The sequence below is a fragment of the Lipotes vexillifer genome, unplaced genomic scaffold, assembly GCF_000442215.2.
Source record: "Lipotes vexillifer unplaced genomic scaffold, Lipotes_vexillifer_v1.1 scaffold69, whole genome shotgun sequence".
Taxonomy (NCBI): domain Eukaryota; kingdom Metazoa; phylum Chordata; class Mammalia; order Artiodactyla; family Lipotidae; genus Lipotes; species Lipotes vexillifer.
In genome coordinates, this window is record NW_006790942.1 from 3,825,679 (window position 1) to 3,847,686 (window position 22,008).

General features: G+C 35.6%; 1 protein-coding gene across 1 annotated transcript in view; it reads left to right on the forward strand.

The window, feature by feature from the left end:
- The window catches only part of LOC103082242 (lipoxygenase homology domain-containing protein 1), a 127,129-nt gene that overhangs the window by 29,358 nt on the left and 75,763 nt on the right, over positions 1-22,008 (forward strand). The window contains 5 exon segments of the mRNA XM_082931325.1: positions 3,776-3,936; positions 10,719-10,805; positions 13,413-13,542; positions 17,405-17,559; positions 21,470-21,548. Coding sequence (XP_082787451.1) covers positions 3,776-3,936; positions 10,719-10,805; positions 13,413-13,542; positions 17,405-17,559; positions 21,470-21,548 — 612 coding nt within the window.

Consider the following 22,008-nt stretch of genomic DNA (forward strand, 5'->3'; position numbering starts at 1 on the left):
TTGCGTAACAATTTCTTCCTCAATTTATCCCTTTCCTCTTGAACTTTTACCATAAGCAGCAAGGAGAAACCAGGGCACACCTTCCACATTTTGACTGGAAATCTCAGCTAAACATGTAAGTTCATCACCTATAAGTACTATTTCCTCCACTGAATAATAGAGCACAATTCAGTCAAGTTCTCTGTCACTTTATAACAAGAATTGCCTTTACTTGAGTTTCTAATAAGAGTGTTTCTCATTTTCATCATTTCCGATAATAAGTTTCTATCATAAATGGGTATTTAATTTTGCCAGCTGCTTTTTTTTTGGTATCTGTTGAGGTGATCAGATACATGTTCTCTTATTCTGTTAATGTAATGAATTACATTGATTTTTTTTTTTTTTTTTTTTTTTTTTTTATTTTATTTTTTTTTATTTTATTTTATTTTATTTATTTTATTTTTTTTTTTTTAAAGAAGATGTTGGGGGTAGGAGTTTATTAATTAATTAATTAATTTTTGCTGTGTTCGGTCTTCGTTTCTATGCGAGGGCTTTCTCTAGTTGTGGCAATTGGGGGCCACTCTTCATCGCGGTGCGCGGGCCTCTCACTATCGCGGCCTCTCTTGCTGTGGAGCACAAGCTCCAGACGCGCAGGCTCAGTAGTTGTGGCTCACGGGCCTAGCTGCTCCGCGGCATGTGGGATCCTCCCAGACCAGGGCTCGAACCCGTGTCCCCTGCATTAGCAGGCAGATTCTCAACCACTGCGCCACCAGGGAAGCCCCTACATTGATTTTTAAATGTTAAAAAGCTTTGCATTCCTGAGATAAACCTGAAGGTTGTGGTTGACTTGATTTCCTAATATTTTTTGTTAAAATATTTTCATTTATGTTCATGAGGGTTATTTCTCTGTAGTTTTCTTTTTATGCCTTTGTCTGGTTTTAGTATCAGAGTAATGCTCATCTCACATGATGAGTTGGGAACTCTTCCAAAGGATTTGTGTAGGATTGGCATTATTTGTTTCTTAAAGGTTTGGTAGAAAATTCACCATCTGGGCCTGTAGTTCTTTGTGAAAATGACTTAACTATAAATTTTAATAATTATTTTTTAAAAGATAAAGGGCTGTTGAAATTTTCTAGTTATTTTGCGTATGTTATGGTAATTTGAATCTTTTATCAAGCTATTTGTCCACTCCCTGCATCCTGTTTTTCTCCAGCCCATTTACTCACCCCTTCAACCCACTCTTTCAAATTGGAGCCTAATAGGGTATGAATATTAACAAGGTTTTTAGAATTTTATCTACTCACCTTCTTTCTCCCATAATGTTGCTGAGGAAGCTGTGTTAGGTGACCAATAAATTCCTGAAATTGTGTCTCACTCTTCTCTTGGCTTCTATTTTACAAAGATTATAGGACAAGGTTTTGTACCTTCTTTGTTTAATTTCTATTGATTTTTTTTTTGGCCAGTTATTTTTTTTTAATTAAAAAAAAATTAGTTTTGCTAACTTTTCTGTGACCTGGGCCCACTTCACCAAAATCCTACCTTAAGAATGTTCTGATATTTCTTCCTTCTTGGTGTGTTGGCCTTCCTACCTCATATAGATTATAGGCTAATGGAGGACCAAGACATCATTCTGTGATTTCCATCTACTGCCCATGACACTGGACACCCAGTAGTGACTCAGTGACTTGTTGGCTATCGATTGACTGAAGATATGAACTAAAAGATGAATCTCGGTTCATGATCTTTAGATTCTGCTCCAGTTTTTGCAACATTTCCTCCCAAGGTTAAGGTTTTAATGATTTAAAGAGGTAAATGGTTTAAAAACATGTGGTAAACAGACATCATATTTCATTATTTTCATTTTTATTTCTATTCCTATACAGTTCATCCTTTTCTGTCTTAGTTGTTGGAAAATGCAATTTCTTTCCTTATTGATTTGGTCCTTGTACATTTAGCAAGTATTGATTCTCCCCTGAACTCCTTTGCTGCATTTCTAAGGGAGCAAAAGCTGAAGAGCTTTATTTCATTTTATTCAAACAAGCACTAACATACTAGTTATTCTACATAAAACAGCTAGGATTTTCCCAGCTCTGTAGTTTGTAATTGCAATTTAGCTGCTTCTGCTATTGTTAAAGATAGCCTATTCATCTCTTTCAATTTTTTAAAACGATGTTTTTATTTACTAACTGATTGTCTACCAAGATGATTTGGTAGCCTAACATGGCTTTTTACTATGTGTTGGAAAAATAAAGTAGAATTTCTTGTTTTAAAGTGGATTTTTAAAAATAGACATTCATTTAACATATATTTATTGTACCATATAAGTAAAATTTTTTTTTTTTTTTTTGCAGTACGCGGGCCTCTCACTGTTGCGGCCTCTTCCGTTGCGGAGCACAGGCTCCGGACGCACAGGCTCAGCGGCCATGGCTCACGGGCTCAGCCGCTCCGCGGCATGTGGGATCTTCCCAGACCGGGGCACTAACACGTGTCCCCTGCATCGGCAGGCGGACTCCCAACCACTGCGCCACCAGGGAAGCCCCATATAAGTAAAATGTAAATCTAGAATTTGATTGCTATTTGAGGGATCAAGATGGGAAAATACACTTTAGTTCAAATTTGGGAGAGAGAAAATCACAGCCTAAAGCGTAGAATGTTATTTAAGTCCATAATTCTGAGTTTTATGCATCATATTCTTCTTTAATATAAGCTTGAGTGTGTTACCATAATTTCTCATTACTTCAGTTCTCTTACTGATCAACTCTTGATGTTCACTCCAAAGAAACCTGGCAAAATTAAATTAAAATTGTAGGAAGTAATATCATACCACTATCAATGTGTTATGATGTTTAGTTAATCTCAGTTATGTTCACCAGGAACCATACATTTTCTAGCACTGTTTTTATTTGTTGCTGGATGATACAAAATTTATTTAACATTTGTGGAACTCAGGTTAATTTATCTATTAATTAGGAATACTTAAAACAATAAGTGAAGAAATTGTACCAGATGACTTTTGAATTCCTAACTTATCTGATTCCAATTTTTATGTTTATATAAATTATTACATAATTTTTAATTTTGGAAAATAAACACCTAAACTCAAAAGATCTTAAAAGGTATAATTCTGAATGCACATATTGGTTTGGCCAAAGAGTTTGTTTGGGTTTTTCCATAAGATGTTACAGAAAAACCTGAATGAACTTTTGGGCCAACCCAGTATTATATGTCAGAGCTAAGACTATTGGAGATATTTTGTTAAAATGCTGGGAACTTAAGAGAACTTATATAGTGACTCTCTTGTCCAGGCATGATCAACTATGACAACTTTATTAAAGATCTTCTAGAAATATTCTCCCTGTTACACTGTAGGACATAGTCATTTTATTGAGTATTTATTTACTTTTAGAAAGGATATCATTTTTTTAAATTTTATTTTATTTTTAAATTTTATTTATTTTTGGCTGTGTTGGGTCTTTGTTGCTGCGTGTGGGGTTTCTCTAGTTGTGGTGAGTGGGGGCTACTCTTCCTTGCGGTGTGTGGGCTGCTCATTGCAGTGGCTTCTCTTGTTGTGGAGCACGGGCTCTAGGCGCGCAGGCATCAGTAGATGTGGCGCATGGGCTTAGTTTCTCCACGGCATGTGGGCTCGAACCCGTGTCCCCTGCACTGGCAGGCAGATTCTTAACCACTGTGCCATCAGGGAAGCCTAAACTCTCCCAGCTTTATGATGACCTGTTCTTCTGAGTCTTCCATTTTTATAAGTTGTTGTAATTCTCTGTGTTATTTGTGCTTCTTATAGGTGGTAAATGGAAAGTTTCCATAATCACCAGTGACTTGCCAAATGCTGGGACAAGCTCACAGATTTATATTATATTTTATGGACATCATAGAAGTTCAGCCCCCATATATCTTTATGGAACAGATGGAGCTCGATTTCATGGCCATGAAGACATATTTACTGTAAGTAATAAAACTGAGTAAAACCTGGTAATATAAGGGATACAGCTAGTAGGTAGTTTGGAATGAATGCAGTCTATGGAATTGAGTGCTTCCTATTATAGCAACGTGTCCTGCAGAAGATCAATCAAAAGTAATTCATGGCAGTTTTTGCTCAAGTGGGTTAAAACACCAATAGAACTGCAATACAGTAAGAGACAACAGCTAGAGAGAAATACTGGATGACCAGCATTTGCTGTTTGTATACTCATGGCTGTCAGGAGCAAGGGCTGTGCCTTTCTGTCTGAGGCTCTAACAGATGAGCCTGAAAGTCAAAGTCAAAAAGGGAAAAATAAATGACCAAATAAAGGAAGGTGAAGAAGGTGTCATCACATTATGATGTCTTGGCTGTGGACACAGTGAGATCAAGATCTAGGGAGAAACAGAGGTAGCAAAGATGAAGCAGGGGGGGCCCGGGTCACATTGTTAAACTAGGGACAGAAAGACTCGCAATCAAAGGCAGGACTCGATGTGAGCCCAGCACCTTGCACTTCAGGTGCTTAACGATGCCCGTGGAACCGACGACTGGAGGTACAGAGGGATTGACTAGAACCGGGTAGAGACAGAGAACAAAGTCACAGTCAGAAAAAAGGGTCCTTGTGTATCTTTGATCTTCACACAATACCCCTTCCATGTGGTCCTGGGTGTTTGATTTATTACAACCTGTGTACTCAGCCCACATACATCACAGAAGAGGTTGAGCTATCTAGAATGAAACTAATAGTTTAATTTGAACTGTTCTTTCCATACTTTCTGTATGAGTCAATATTTGAATAAACTCTTTCTTGTGTCAATGGTCATTAACGAGTAAAAATAAAAAACGAAGATGTTGTTGTTATTTTGCATGAGTAAGAAATAGTTTTAGAGGTGATTGTACCAAAAGAGTCTGGGCTGTTTTTGTTGTTTTGCTATTTTATTGTTTCACATTTACTTTTAAATCAAATTATACCTTCACATGGTGTAGGGTTAATCATTAAATTTAAGGTGAATTCTGTAGTAAGATAGGAGCACCTGTAACCCCCATTCCCTTTTCCTTTCCCACAGGAAACCATTTTCATAGTTTGATGCTTTGTTTTTCTTAGCACTGCTACCTGCATTTCAGCTGTTACTGTTGTCTTGGCCTGTCTTGCTTGACCCTGGGATTGCTACATTTATGTCTTGTTTGTAGAAGTGATGTGGCTTCATTAGCTTTAGTAATTTGTTGCTGATTTTGATCATAGTGTTCATTTATTCTCATGCATTGTTTTATTCTAAGAGTTTTTAAGAAAGCTTTTGTTTTCCCCTTTTCTTTTTCCTTACAGTTTCTTTGTATAGATCTTTTCTTTCCGTTTTTATTGTGGTAAAATCTACAAAACAAAACTTACCATTTTAAAGTTAACAATCCAGTGGCATATAGTACATTCACAATATTGTTCAATTATCACCACTACCTAGTTCCGGAACATTTCCTCAAAAGGAAACCTCATTATGCTGTCCCTCCCAATTCCCTTTTCCCCAATCCCTAGCAACCTCTAATCTGCTCTCTGTCTTTAAGGATTTGCCAATTCTGGATATTTTATATAAATGGAATCATATAAAATGTGGTCTTTTGTGTCTGGCTTCTTTCACTTAGCACAATGTTTTCAAGGTTCGTCCATGTTGTAGCATGTGTCAATACTTCATTCCTTTTTACGGTTGAATAATATTTCATTGTATGGAAATATACCACATTTTGTCTTTCCATTCATCTATTGATTGATATTTGTTTTTTTCCTACCCTTTGACTATTGTGAATAATGCTGACATGAACATTTGTGTGCAAGTAATACTTCTTGAATCACTTATTTTTGGGTTTTATTTTTGAGTATATATCTTGGAGTGACATTTCTGGGGTCATATGGTAATTCTATGTTTAACTTTTTGAAGAACCACCAAACTGTTTTCCACAGTGACTGTGCCATTTTACGTTTCCACTGGCAATGTATGAGGATTCCAGTTTCTCCACATTTTCACCAACACTTGTCAATTTTCGAAAAAAAATTCTAGCCAATCCTCATGGGTATGAAGTGGGATCTCACTGTCATTTTGATTTACATTTCCCTAATGATTAATGATACTGAGTATCTTTTTATGTGCTTGTTGGCCATTGGTGTATCTTCTTTGGATATATATTTATTCAAATCTTTGGCCCATTTTAATTTCTTTTTTTCTTTCTTTCTTTTTTAACATCTTTGTTGGAGTATAGTTGCTTTACAATGGTGCATTAGTTTCTGCTTTATAACAAAGTGAATCAGCTATACATATACATATATCCCCATATCCCCTCCCTCTTGCGTCTCCCTCCCACCCTCCCTATCCCACCCCTCTAGATGGTCACAAAGCACCAAGCTGATCTCCCTGTCTTGGCCCAGTTTTAAATTGTTTTTTTTTTTTTCTTTTTGCTGTTGAGTTGTAAGAGTTCTTTATGTATTCTGAGTACTAGACCTTTATCAGAAATATGATTTTCTCCCATTCTGTGGGTTGTCTTTTCATTCATTTGGTAGTATCTTTGGATGCACAAGAATTTTTAATTTTGATGATGTCCAATTTATCTATTTTTTTTTATTCCTTGTGTTTTTGGTGTCATATCTAAGCAACCATTGTCACGAAGACTTACCACTTTGTTTTCTTCTACGTTAGTTCTTTGATCTATTTTGAGTTACAGTTTATATATGGTATGAAGTAAAAGTCCAGTTCCATTCTTTTACAGGGACATGCCTCGTTGTCCTCGCTTTATTTGTTGAAGAGACTATTCTTACTCCTATGAATAACCCTATGCCTTTGTCAAAAATCAACTGGCCATAGATGCATAGGGTTTATTTTTCAATTCTATTCCATTGATCTATGTATATATCTTTATGCCCGCCCCCACCCCCCGACAGTTTTCAATACCATAGCTTTGTAGTAAGTTTTGAAATCAGAAATTTTGGGTCCTCCAACCTTGTTTTTATTTTTTCAAGATTGCTTTGGCTATTTCTGGCCCTTTGCAATTCCATATGAATTTTAGGATCAGGTTTTCCATTTCTGCAAAACAGGCCATTGAGATTTTGATGGGGTTTATATGCTGAATCTGTAGATCACTTTGGTAGTATTGATATCTTTTCAATATTAAGCCTTCCAATCCATGAACATGATATGTTTACATTTATTTACTTTCTTTCGGTGATATTTTGCAGTTTTTTTGTGTGTAAGTCTTGCACCTCCTTGGTTAAGTTTATTCCTAAGAATTTTATACTTTTTGATGCTATTGTAAATAGAATTGTTGTCTTAATTTCTTTTTCATATTGCTCATTACTAGTTATAGAAATGCAACAGATTTTTGTGTGTTGTGTTTTGTGTGTTGTGAGTATTGTGTAACTTTGCTGAATTCATTTTTTAACTCTAATAGTTTTTTTTTGTGTGTGTATGGAATCTTTAGGGTTTTCTATATATCTGATCATATAGTCTGTGAATAGAGATCGTTTTATTTATTCCTTTCCAATTTGGATGTTTTAAAATTTCTTTCTCTTGCCTAATTGCTATACCTACAACTTCCAGTACAATGTTGACCAGAAGTCCTGAAAACTGGCATTCTTATCTTGTTCCTGATTTAGGAGGAAACTTTCAGTCTTTTATCATTAAGTATGATATTACTTGCTGGTTTTTCATAGATGCCCTTTATTATGTTCAGGAAGTTCCCTTCTATTTCTAGTTTGTTGAGTGTTTTTATCATGAAAATGTGTTGGATTTTGTCAAATGCTTTTTTTTGCATCAGTTGAGATGAGTTTTTTTTTTTTTCCTCTTCATTCTATTTATGTGGTATATTACACTGATATTTGTATGTTGAACCACTCTCCATTCCTGGTATAAATCCCAGTTGGTCAGGATGTATAATCCCATTGGTCAGAGTGTATAATCATTTTATTATGCTTCTGGATTCAGTTTGCTAGTATTTGTTGAAGACTTTTGCCTCTGTATATTTTTCTTTTTTTTTATGTTAGTGTATTTTATTTTTATTTTTTTAACGTTTTTATTGGATGATAATTGCTTTACAATGGTGTGTTAGTTTCTGCTTTATAACAAAGTGAATCAGTTATACATATACATATATCCCCATATCCCCTCCCTCTTGCGTCTCCTTCCCTCCCACCCTCCCTATCCGACCCTTCTAGCTGGTCCCAAAGCACCGAGCTGATCTCCCTGTGCTATGCGACTGCTTCCCATTAGCTATCTGTTTTACATTTGGTAGTGTATATATGTCCATATATACACTACCATTCTCTCCCTTTGTCCCAGCTTACCCTACCCCCTCCCCATGTCCTCAAGTCCATTCTCTAGTAGGTCTGCGTCTTTATTCCCGTCTTGCCCCTAGGTTCTTTATGACCTTTTTTTTTTTTTTTTTTAGATTCCATATATATGTGTTAGCATACGGTATTTGTTTTTCTCTTTGTGACTTACTTCACTCTGTGTGACAGACTCTAGGTCCATCCACCTCACTGCATATAACTCAATTTTGTTTCTTTTTATGGCTGAGTAATATTCCATTGTATATATGTGGCACATCTTCTTTATCCATTCATCTGTCGATGGACACTTAGGTTGCTTCCGTGTCCTGGTTATTGTAAATAGAGCTTCAATGAACATTGTGGTACATGACTCTTTTTGAATGATGGTTTTCTCAGGGTATATGCCCAGTAGTGGGATTGCTGGGTTGTATGGTAGTTCTATTTTTAGTTTTTTAAGGAATCTCCGTACTGTTCTCCATAGTGGCTGTATCAATTTACATTCCCACCAACAGTGTATGAGGGTTCCCATTTCTCCACACCCTCTCCAGCATTTATTGTTTGTAGATCATTTGACGATGGTGTGAGATGATATCGCATTGTAGTTTTGATTTGCATTTCTCTAATGATTAATGATGTTGAGCATTCTTTCATGTGTTTGTTGGCAATCTGTATATCTTCTTTGGAGAAATATCTATTTAGGTCTTCTGCCCTTTTTTGGATTGGGTTGTTTGTTTTTTTGATATTGAGATACATGAGCTGCTTGTAAATTTTGGAGATTAATCCTTTGTCATTTGCTTCATTTGCAAATATTTTCTCCCATTCTGAAGGTTATCTTTTCATCTTGTTTATGGTTTCCTTTGCTGTGCAAAAGCTTTTAAGTTTCGTTATTGCCTCTATATTTACAAGTGGTTTTGTCTCTAGTTTTCTTGTCATGTCTTTGTCTGGCTTTGGTATCAGGGTAACGCTGACCTTGTAGAATGCGTTAAGAAGTGTTCCCATCTCCTCTATTTTTTGGAAGATTTTGAGATGAGTTGATATTAATTCTTCTTTAAGTATTTGGTAGAATTCACCAGTGAAGCCAACTGTCCTAGATTTTTCTTTGTTGGGAAGTTTTTGATTACTGCTTCAGTAACTTGTTACAGGCCTCTTCAGACTTTCTTTTTCTTTTGTTTTGTTTGAGTACATTTTGATAGTTTGTGTGATTCTAAAGATTTGTCCATTTCATTTAGGTTATCTAATTTGCTGGCATACATTGTCCATGATGTTCCTTTATAATCCTTTTTATTTCTGTAAGGTTAGTAGTAATGTCCCTATTTTCATTTATAATTTTAGTAATTTGAGTTTTCTTTTTTTTTTATCTTAGGTTAGCTAAATGTTTGTAAATTTTGTTGTTTTTCTTTTCAAAGAATCAGCTTTTGGTTTTGTTGATTCTACTGTTTTTCTATTCTCTATTTTATCTCCATTCTAATTTATTATTTCCTTTCTTCTGCTAGCTTTGCATTTAGTTTACTCCTCTTTCTTCTAGTTCCTTAAATTGTAAAGTTAGGTTATTTATTTGAGAACCTCCGTTTTCTTCCTCCTCTTCCCACTTTCCTCCTACCCGCACCCTCTTCCTCCTTCATTCTCTCCCTCCCTTCTCCCCGCCTTCCTCCTTCTGCCTCTCCTTAGAGTCTCTGGACTTACTGGATCAAAATCTCCGAACAAGTTTTCCTTCACAGCAAGCTTGCCAGTCTAGTTGATGGACATTCACCTGAGATGGTTTCTTCCTTTTAAGTACATTCATATTTTATGGGTTTACAGCTAAAATTTCCCTGTGACCTCTGCTTTCAGCAATATCCGCTATGTTTTTGTATGTTTTTTCATTCATCTCAAGGTATTTTTAAATTTCCCTTGCAATTTCTTTGACTCATTTGTTGCTTAAGGGTATGTAGGTTAATTTATACGTATTTGTGGATTTTCCAGTTTTCTTTCTTGTATTTATTTCTAGTTTCATTTCATTGTAGTTAGAAAAGATACTCTGTATGATTTCAGTCTTACTCAATTGTCAAAACCTCTTTTTTGACATAACATATAGTCTGTCCTGGAGAATGTTCTATGTGCACTTAAGAAAACTCTGTATACTTGCTGTTGTTGAGTGGAGCTTTCTATAAATGATCTAGTTGGTGTATAATGTTTTTCAAGTCCTCTATTTCCTTATTGATCTTCTGTTTAGTTGTTCTTTCCATTATTCAAAGTGGGGTGTTAAAGTCTCCAACAATTATTGTAGACCATTTCTCCATTCAGTTCTGTCCATTTTTGCTTCATATATTTTGGCACTCTGTCATTAGGTGTATAAATTTTTATAATTCTAAAATATTGTTGATGGATTGATTACTTTATCAAAATATAATGTCCTAATATAAGGTTTTAAAAAATGGATTTTGTGAAATTACATTGGAAGCAGTTCCCTTGGTTCCTTTATAGATCACAGTTGGAGACACTGGAACACTCTTTAAGATTCGTATTGTTCATACAAACTCCAGAGTCTCCCCTTCCTGGCACTGTAAAGAGGTAAATACATATCAATACTTCCATCCTTTGCAAGATCCTCATAAATTCTGCTTGAGAATCAAACCTCAAGGGGGCATTTCATACCTATTGTGAGTGGATGGAGTCAAACCTGGACTTTTTAGTCAGTGTATTTCCTCAAGGCAGCAGCATCATGTGCCCTTATTAATAATTGTAATCCCTAATTAATTGAGGGAAGCACCTCAACCAAGCAATCCTTTTGCTTCTTTGCAAAGAAAAGAAAATACTTGGGAATCTGGATAAACTCACATTGCTTCTTGATATGGTTGCAATAATGATGAAAACATGACTAGGAGGTTGTTAACCTGCTCCAGAAGGGCTGTAAAATAGCCCATTCTTGTTGGTGAAATAATTATCTACTAGACTTGAATGCCAGCCCTCAAATTTAGTCTACTCATGCTAAGTGAGATAATGCCCCTGAGTACTTTCAGAAGCAAAAAGAGGCTTAAATTTTCTACATTGTTCAGAATTTAAAATTTTACTTATTACTGTGATTGCCAATATTGCATGTCTTTAACGCTGGATATCATGCAGCTTGTAATCCATTTTTGTGTATGGTGTATTTCCCTCTTTTGTCATTTCAGAATAAATAATCTTTAAACAGGTTCTCAAAATGCAAAGATCACCTAGTCAGACCCCTGATGTTCTTGGCAAACTGTTCTACAGTTTTATAACACACGAGAAAATTCGTGAAAAATTCATGGAAGATGAGTAAAATCCCTTAAAAACGTATTTTTTCTTTCATTAGCAGAAATATACAGTTGTTAATAATGCCATCTTCTTTACATTAAAGTCACAAGAGATCCTGAAGCAGAATGAATCAATGAAACTCACTTTATGAAAATACAGAATGTAGATGTTAGATTTCAAAATTCAAAATTACTACCTGGCTTCTGTATGAAATAACTTTCTCTTTTATGCTATTGATATATAGAGCTTTTGAAGTATAGTGTTCAAACTGATATGTAAGTGATCATATATGATAATAATATCATTTACTTTTTCTCTCCTAGCAAGCTAAACTAATTTGTGAAAATTAACACTCATCTCATTTGATCAGTAACCAATAAGCAATATTATATTCATTATGAAGCTGGGATGCTGAGACAGTGGTTAAGTGATCTGAAGAAATTATATAATATTGAAGAGGAAAGACAAAAAAATCAGGCTGAAAATTCTTGGTGTCTTTCTCTCTATGGCGAGTACTCTGTCATTGCAAGGCCACGTGTTTGCCTGAGATTTACCTCACCTGTCCTTCGGTACCAGTGAAGGGGAGATATTCTTGATCCAAAGTCTTATTCTGAGCTTATAACGCCCGTATATAATCTACCCATTTGGCAAAATTAAGACGTTAGATAATGAGTTTAGAATTTTCTGTTGAATTTTTATAATACAGTTTAGAAGTTGGAAATTTAAAATTTTAAGTAAGCCAACTTGTGCCTATAAGTTGAAGGGATTTGAATTAAAACACTGAGTCTATTATAGCAATAATGATACAACATTTCCACAATCCATAAAGTAATCACATTACTTTTATGAACTTAATCTTGATTCTTTAAGTTTAGTTAAGGAAGATTACAAAATAAAACGTTTTGAATGGTGATTTTTTTTGTATATCTCAAATGATCTGCCTTGGACTGTAATCTAAAAACCAAATCAAATAGTGGTGGCAGCAGTGTTAACCTTGCAAACCAACGGTAATTCTGTGCGGCTCTCAGGGAGCCTTTCTAAAGTGTGATTGCTCCAGAATCACACTTGATGTGAATTTATGAATGTAAATTTCTGGGCCTTACCAAGACCCACAGAGATAGTAAGTTTAAGGATTGAAAATCTACCTTTATAACAAAATGATTTTCTAAACACATTAAAGTTGAAAATCTCTGATTTAAGGCATTTTAAAGGCAGTAAGATTAATTTAACAGATAAAACAATACCTCACATAGTACCCTTCTCATGAAAGACTAGATTTTAGAATCAGAAAACATATTTCTACTTTTCGATGATTTTTGGCATTCATCTGAACCTATCAGAATTTATTAACATCTTTGTTTAGGTCCAGGATGAATGGATTAGATATAATATGGTATAATAGGTACCCAAATAAATAATTATAGCTTGAATTTCGTTAATTGCTAAGGACCCAAGGAGGGAACTATATTAGGTTGAATCTGTAGTGCATGGAATCTAAGCTCATGCTAGTATTCTAGAAAATCACTTTAGAGTAAAAAGAAATTCATTACTAAGAGGTTGGAACAGGGAAGTAATAGATTTTTAAAAAATGTAAATATCTCTTTCTAGATAGGAAAATATTGATGACACTTAGAAAATTTGGGAGGAAATTGGCATGTCTAGCATGTCAATATGGAGAAATTAGAAATAGAAAAATTTCAAAATAGAGAAAAGAAATGCCATTGTACTTGAGATGGCAATAAAAGAAGAAATTAACACTTTTCTTGTCAAGTATTCAACGACTTCTACTAAAAAAAGGGAAAAGGCCTTCTTAAGTGTCAGGCTTGGATAAAAATTTTTATTTGACTCTTTGATAAAGTATTCTTACCGTTTTTATAAGTAATATTGTTGCTGTTATAGACACAATTGTGGGACATGAATGCTGGAAGACAGTTTTATATACCTGTTCAACGATGGTCAGCACGCGATCAAGAGGACAGGGAAGTCTGTTGAGAATTTCCTGTTTTAAACAAAGGGCAGTCCATCCTTCCAGGTAGGGAAGGTCCACTCCAGGCAGCACAAGTAAAACTTGTTTGCCTAAATGCTGAAGGACAGAGAAGTTCAATACGTGTTGAATAAATGAATAATTGATTGAATGAATGATTAAGGAACTGCTTATTCCTCGCCAGTTGCCTCTGCTGGTGTGACAGCTGCATCTAAATATTTTTTAGTTGTTTCATGTACTGGCATTCAGGAATATGTTCTTGTCAACAGTTAACCCTGTAGGAATGTCAGCTGAAATGCCTCCTAATCAAAAAAAGAAAATTAATTCTTAGAAGGTCATGAGAAAATTGAATGTCCAATGAAGTTATTCCTGGGTTAAAAATGCAAAATCAGTGTATGCTTTCCTTATTAGGCTCAGCCTCATTTTTGAAAATTTATCTATTTGATTAGAAAATGAAAACAGAACTGCTCAATGACTTTCTAAACTTTGGGCCAAAAGCAGAGGTGTGTTTAAGACTCGTGTAAATGTGGCTGAGAAATAGGCTGTACTCAGAGTCAGTCACTGCTCATGGCCACAAGAATTCAGGGTGACTCTGTCCAGAAGAGCTGTTTGCTCTTGTGTCTGCTGGCTTCTACTTTGGAAGAGAATAGGAAAAGGATATATGAGAATTATTATTTGGGCAATTGATAAAAACAGATTTTTCTCCAGTTCACAACATTTTCCATTAAAAATGTGATATCTTAGTTTTCTAAAGAAATAAATGATAAATACTACATAAAGATTAAGAAAAGCTCCATAATGTCATAGAATCTAATATTAGGTTTAGATATATAATAACTTGTATAACTTAATAGGGACCATGAGCTGCTAAAACATTTGCAGAGACTGATGATTCCTTTGTGGTTTTTAAATAAGGTGTAATAAACTCTTTGTTAAGTTTCTGAAGTTAAATTTTTAACTTTTGAAAAGATATGAATAGTTCCATTTGCTGAAAAGTGAAGGCTTGTGTGAGCACTGTTCTCATCATTCATAAGCATTTCCCTCAACATTTATGAGTATTTTTCTCAACACTCTTCCTCGTCAGCCCACCCATTCACCTGGTAGGAGGAGTTCGCCAGGTGCCCTGTTCTACCTACTGTTAGTAATGATGCAGAGATCACTTCTGCTTCTTCATCTCTCATTTTTAAAAGAAAAAAAATTATTTTATATTGGAATATAGTTGATTAACAATGTTGTGTTAGTTTCAGGTGTACAGCAAAGTGATTCAGTTATACATTTACATGTATCTATTCTTTTTCAAATTCTTTTCCCATTTAGGTTATTACAGAATATTGAGCAGAATTCCTTGTGCTATACAATAGGTCCTGTGTGTGTATGTGTGTGTGTGTGTGTGTGTGTGTGTGTGTGTGTGTATATATTTTTTTTTAAATTGTGGTAACAAATACATAACATAAAATTTACTGTCAAACATTTTGAAGTGTACCTTTCATTTAAACATTCACATTGTTGTGCAGCAGATCTCACAAAGCTGAAATTCTGTGTCTTCTTGTGTGAGCTTTGACACAGTGTGTCTTTCAAGGAGTTGGTCCACTTCATCTAGGTTGTCAAATTTGTGGACATAGAGTTTTTCATGGTATTCTTTCATTATCATTTAAATTTTCCATGGGATCTGTAGTGGTTCTCCGTTTCATTTCCTTTTTTTTTTTTTTTTTTGCGGTACGCGGGCCTCTCCCTGTTGTGGCCTCTCCCATTGCGGAGCACAGGCTCCGGACGCGCAGGCTCAGCGGCCATGGCTCACGGGCCCAGCTGCTCCGCGGTACGTGGGATCTTCCCGGACTGGGGCACGAACCCGTGTCCCCTGCATCGGCAGGTGGACTCTCAACCACTGCGCCACCAGGGAAGCCCTCCCTGTTTCATTTCTGATGTTAGTAATTTGTATCCTCTCTCTTTTTTTCTTAGTTAGCCTGTCTAGAGGCTTATCAATTTTATTGATCTTTTCAAAGAACCAGCTTTTAGTTTCACTGATTTTTTTCCTATTGATTTCCTGTTTTCAATTTATTGATTTCTGCTCTAAGTCTTATTTCTTTTCTTCTTGCTTACTGTGGATTTAATTTGTTCTTCTTTTTCTAGTTTCCTAAGGTAGAAACTTAGATGATTGATTTTAGCTCTTTTTTATTTCCTAATGTATGTATTCAGTGCTATAACTTTCTCTAAACATTGTTTTGTCTGCATCCCACACATTTTGATAGTTGTATTTTCATTTTCATTTAGTTTGAAACATTTAAAAATTTCTCTTGAGATTTCTTCTCTGACCCATGTGTTATTTAGAAGTGTGTTATTTTATCTTCATACATTATGAGATTTTCCAGTTATCTTTCTGTTATTGATTTCTAGTTTAACTCTACTGTGGTCTGAGAGCCAACAATGTATGATTTCTGTTCTTCTAAATTTGTTGAGATACGTTTTATGGTCCAGACTGTGTCTATCTTGGTGAATATCCCCTGTGAGCTTCGGAAGAACGTGTATTCTGCTGTTGCTGGATGAAGTAAGCTACTGATGTGTATTATAAACTGTTGATCAGTGGTGTTACTGAGTTTACCTATGTCCTTATTGATTTTCTGCCTACGGGATCTGTCCATTTCTGAGAGGGGTGTTGAAGCCTCCAGTATGATAGTGGATTCATGTATTTCTCCCTGCAGTTCTATCAGTTTTGCCTCATGTAGTTTGATGCTCTGTTAGGCACAAACACACTAGGGATTATCATGTCTTCTTGGAGAATTGACCCTTTCTTTATCATGTAATGCCCTCTTTATTCCTGATAACTTTTCCTGTTTGACATCTGCTCTGAAATTAGTATAAGTACCTCTGCTTTCTTTAGATTACTGTTAGCAGGGTATATTTTCCTCCATCAATTTACTTTTTAAAAATTTTTAAACATTAAAAAAAAGTTTATTTATTTATTTTGGCTGTGCCAGTTGCGGTACGCGGGATCTTAGTTGCGACATGCGGACTTCTTAGTTGCAGCATGCAAACTCTTAGTTGCAGCATGCATGCAGGATCTAGTTCCCTGACCAGGGATCGAACCTGGGCCCCCTGCATTGGGAGCTTGGAGTCTTACCCACTGGACCACCAGGGAAGTCCCTCCATCAATTTACTTTTAATCTATGTGTATATTTATTTTTAAACTGGGTTTCTTATAGACAGCATATATATGGGTCTTATTTTTTGATCTGCTCTGACAATCTCTGTCCTTTAATTGGTTCTTTTAGGCCATTGATGTTCAAAGTGATAACTGATATAATTGGATTAGTATCTACTGTATTTGCTACTGTTTTCTTTTTGTTGCTCTTATTCTTTATTCCTATTTTTATCTTTTACTCTTTTTCTGTGTTTTGTGGCTTCAAGTGAGCATTCAGTTGAGAAAATCATTCTATTTCTCTCCTTTTTTAGCATATCACTTATACGTTTTTTCTTTAACTTTACTTAGTGGTTGCCCTAGAGTTTGCAAATGTACACTTAGGACTAATCCACGCCCACTTTCAAATTACACTAAATGTCTTCATGAGTAATGTGAATACCTTATAACAAAATAATCTATTCTTTTCCTCTTATCCCTTGTATCATTGCTTTAATTCATTTCTCTTATATATAAGCAAATGTTATATATACATAAATGTAGATAATTATGGTATTATTCCCCAATTCTCCTGCTACTGTTTACTTTTCAGAGCCTTCATGTAGCTGCTCCATGCATTCTGTCAAGATTTTATGGCTGTATTTGGTGAGAGAGACTGAGAGGAGTGTGTTACTCTATCTTACCTGGACCTGGAGCTTTTGATTAGATATGTGTAAATTTTCTATCATATGAGTAATGCTTTGCATTTAAAGCTTAATTTTCTTTTGTTGTCCGTGACAGTATATGAACTGCACATGGCAACAGGTGAGCTTTGGAATGCTGGAACAGTAGCAAATGGTTATATTTCTATCTGTGGGGAAAAAGGAGATACAGGATCCAGACAACTATTTCGATCCAAGAGCTCCTTCAATTTTTTAAGAGGACAAGTAAGTGACCAAAAAGTCCTTTGTTTGACTTAAAAAATTTGTAGTAAAAAAATAAAATAAAATTTGCTCTCTTAACTACAGTTCATCATTGAACAACCCAGGGGTTAGGGGCGCTGACCCTCCACACAGTCAAAAAATCCATGTATAACTTACAGTCGGCCCTCCTTATCCATGGTTCCACATCCGAAGATTTAACCAACTATGGGTTGTGTAGTACTGTAGTATTTAGTATTGAAAAAGATCTATGCATAAGTGCACCCATGCAGTTCAAGTCCATGTTGTTCAAGGGTCAACTGTTGTTTTTTTTTTTTTTTGCAGTCCGCAGGCCTCTCACTGTTGTGGCCTCTCCCATTGCGGAGCACAGGCTCCGGACGCGCAGGCTCAGCGGCCACGGCTCACGGGCCCAGCCGCTCCGCGGCATGTGGGATCTTCCCGGACCGGGGCACGAACCCGTGTCCCCTGCATTGGCAGGCGGACTCTCAACCACTGCGCCACCAGGGAAGCCCGGTCAACCGTATTTTTAAGTGCACAGTTCAGTAGTGCTAAGGATATTTACCTTGCTGTGCAACAGATCTCCAGAAAGTTTTCACCTTGCAAAACTGAAACTCTATACTCATCGAATAAGAGCTCCTCGTTCCGCTTTCCCCCATCCTTAGTAACAACGATTCTACTTTCTGTCTCTCTGAATTTGAATATATAATCGGAATCATACAATGATTGTCTTTTTGTGAACTAGCTTATTTCACTTAGCATAATGTCCTCAAGGTTCATTCATGTTGTAGAATCTAACAAGATTTCCTTCCTTTATAAGTCTGAATAATATTCCATTGTACGTATACACCACATTTTCTTTATTCATTCATCCATTGATGGACATTTTGGTTATTTCAAACTTTTTTGTTCTTTTACTTTTTAAATTTTTTGGCCACACCAGCACGTCTTGCACCATCTTAGTACCCTGCCCAGGGATCGAACCCGGACCCCCAGCAGTGGAAGCGCAGAGTCCTAACCACTGGACTGCCAGGGAAGTCCCTCAAACTTTGGACTATTGTGAATAATGCAGTGGGTGTCCTCTGCATACCATTGAATTGGTATCCCCAGTTCAATTCTTTTGGCTATATACTTAGCAGCAGGGATGCTGGATTAAACATTGTGGGTGCATATATCCTTTTGAATTAGTCTTTTCATTTTCTTCTGATAAATACCCAAGAGAAGAATGCTGGATCATATGGAAGTTCTATTTTTAATTTTTTTAAGGAAACAGTATACCGTTTTCAATAGTGATTGCACTATTTTACAATCCCACCAACAATGCACAAGGGTTCAAGTTTCTTCACATCCTTGTCAACACTTGTTATTTTCTGTTTTTTGACAGTAACTATCCTAATGGGTGTGAGGTGATATCTCATTTGCATTTCTCTAATGTTAAATTAGGTTGACATCGTTTCATATGCTTGTTGGTCATTTGTATATCATCTTTGCAGAAATGTTTATTCAAGTCTTTTGCTATTTTAAAATTAAGTTATTTATTTGTTGTTGAGTTGAAGGAGTTCTTTGTATATTCTGGATATTAATCTCTTGTCAAATGATTTGCAAATATTTTCTCCAACTCATATAGCTTTGTGTTGCTATTTATTATTCTTTATATTTTTTTTCAACTTGAAGGACTCCCTATGGCATTTCTTGTAAGGCAGTCTACTGGAAATGAACTCCCTCAGCTTTTGTTTTACCTGGGAAAGTCTTAATTTCACCTTCATTTTTGAAGGACAGTTTCATCTGATATAGAATTCTTAGTTGGCAGGTTTTTCTTCCAGCAGTTTGAATATATTATCCCATTGCCTTCTAGCCTGCATGATTTCTGCTCAGGAATCCACTCATAAACTTATAGAAGCTCACTGGCAGATGATGAGTCACTTTTCTCTTGCTGCTTTCAAGATTCTCTCTTTGACTTTTGACAATTTGATTATAATGTGTCTTGGTTTGGGTCTCCTTAGGTTTATCTTAGTTCAGGTTCATTGATCTTGAATTTGTATGTCCATAAAAGCTCTTTGCCCCTTTCTCTCTCTCTCTCTCTCTCTCCTTCTGTGACTCCTGCAATGCTATACTATTCCGTTTGAGGGTATTCCAAAAGTCCCTTAGGTTCTCTTCACTTTTCTTCATTTTGTTTCTTTTTCCTCCCATTTTGATGGAGTCCCCTCTTCATTATGCATTGGACTGGGTGCTGCAGCTTCTTATCTGGTGTTCAGAATTTTCACAGAAGTATTCTAGTCCGTACACTATGTTTAAAATGGTGTCTCCATGAGGAATGAGGGCTTGGTTCTCCTTAGTCCACCATCTTGCTGAAGTCATTCCCAATTGTCTGATTTTTACACCTACTTTTATATTGTTAAATGAGGATTACTATATACAGTTGACCCTGAGCAATACAGGAGGTTAGGGGCACTGACCCCCATGCAGTTGAAAATCTGCATATAACTTTACAGTTGACCCTCCACATCCATGGTTCCACATCCATGGTTCCGCATCCGAGGATCCAACCAACTGCGCTGATTGTGTAGTGCTGTAGTGCATATTTATTGAAAAAAATTCATGTATAAGTGGACCCGTGAAGTTTAAACCTGTGTTGTTCATGGGTTGACTGTATAACAACTTTCATTGTCAAATTTGGAAACTGAATATGTTATTTTTATTTTACTATTACTAATATTAATATGTAAGTAATATTTAATTTTTTAACTGAGTAAATTATAGAGGGCCCATTGTATTTTAGTTATCTCAGCTTTCTGTGATAATCCAAATAATTTTAAGTATATCAGCATATTTTCATTATGTTTCCTCTTTTTTTCTTAGCATTCTCTACATCAATCATCATAAATATTGTAACTCATGATTTTCTTTGCTAGTATTTTCTATTATTGCATAGGATGTCCTCCTTTTCTAGCAGATCCCTTTCATGATAAAGAGGTGGCAGTGTTATCCATTAACCTTTATCAGGCATTGACTGTATTCTTTGTAAATAAATGCTAATGGCTTTATCTGTTATTTATATTTTTTATAGTCCACTTATGCAGAGGAAGAGTGATTGCAAAGGAAGGTAGTATTATTACATATCAGAGGAACTGAGCTCTAATACTGGTTCTGTGCTTCACTGTTCTTTATCTCTAGAGTGGATATGTTTTTTTCTCACTGAGTGACTTTTAAGGATAAAATATCGCTATGTGTGAAAATATTTCAAAACATATAAGACACTGAAATGCAAAGCTTATTTTTTGTTTTTGAATTATTTTTCAACCACTATGCTACAGCATGTATTTTCTTGCCTTTTAACCTGTATCATTATAGTAGGTTTTATCAAAAGAACTCTGGCTCCTCACTTTTACTCATATTCTGGATACACAAACCACTGGAGCACAAACAGGAACAGTTCCGATTGTAGCAGTGCATTGGGACATTGTTCCAGATCAATGTTATAAATTTTCAATAGTTTTTGCATCAATATTCTAAAATGACTTTAGAAACATTATTTTTGCAAATGACCCATAAACATTGCTAAAAAATTCCATTTAGGACAGATAAGAGTTTGTTGAATTCAAATGAGTGGAAACATTTAGTATACTTTATAATTATTACATTTATATTATCATTATTTGAAAACATATTTGTAGAGAGTCCTCAAATTTATGCTTTTATAATGAAAAATGGGCAAGAAGGAAGAATTAGAAAACTTGTTATTTTGTTCTATAAATTAATACTATTGTTTTACCTTTACTTTCTTAATTTAGACAGATCTGTGTATTTACTGAATGAACCTAATCCCTTTCACAATGAATTTTTGCTGTATCTTAATTTATACTCATTAGAAATCAGACTTATAGTCTGGATCTAACTATACTTTTTTGATTTGTTATAGATTGACACCTTCTCCCTAGAAGCCATGAACCTTGAGAATTTGTACAAGATTGTCGTAGGCCATGATGGGCTTGGACCAGGTAAGAGTCTTCCATAGGTAGATATTCAAGGTCTGATTCTGCTCTGTTCATGTGAAGCCCTGTACAAATCTAGAAAATAATTGTGGAAAACTCGTAACAAACTGATCTCTAAGTATTGACTATCTGAAATTAAAATATTGTTCCAAATATTCTTTAAATTTTAAGTGGATGTATTGTTTTTCAAAATTATGTAGGTTTTTTCAAGTGGATGCTCTGCCTAGAAAGCTAGAAAGAATGATGCATAAAAACTGGGGGAATTTGGGATTTATACGCTGTGGCATGTGGCAATGTTCCAGAATGCTGCTGGTGGACATAGCGGCAGTGTCCCCTGACAGTGACAGTCCATTAAGTGCTAATGATGGTGCCAGCAGTGGCACCTTCAGGAGACTGTCCTGGCAGCTTTGCTGTGTTTTCTGCTGCCAATTTGTTCATGCTTCTATCTCAGTTTTCCCAATATTTT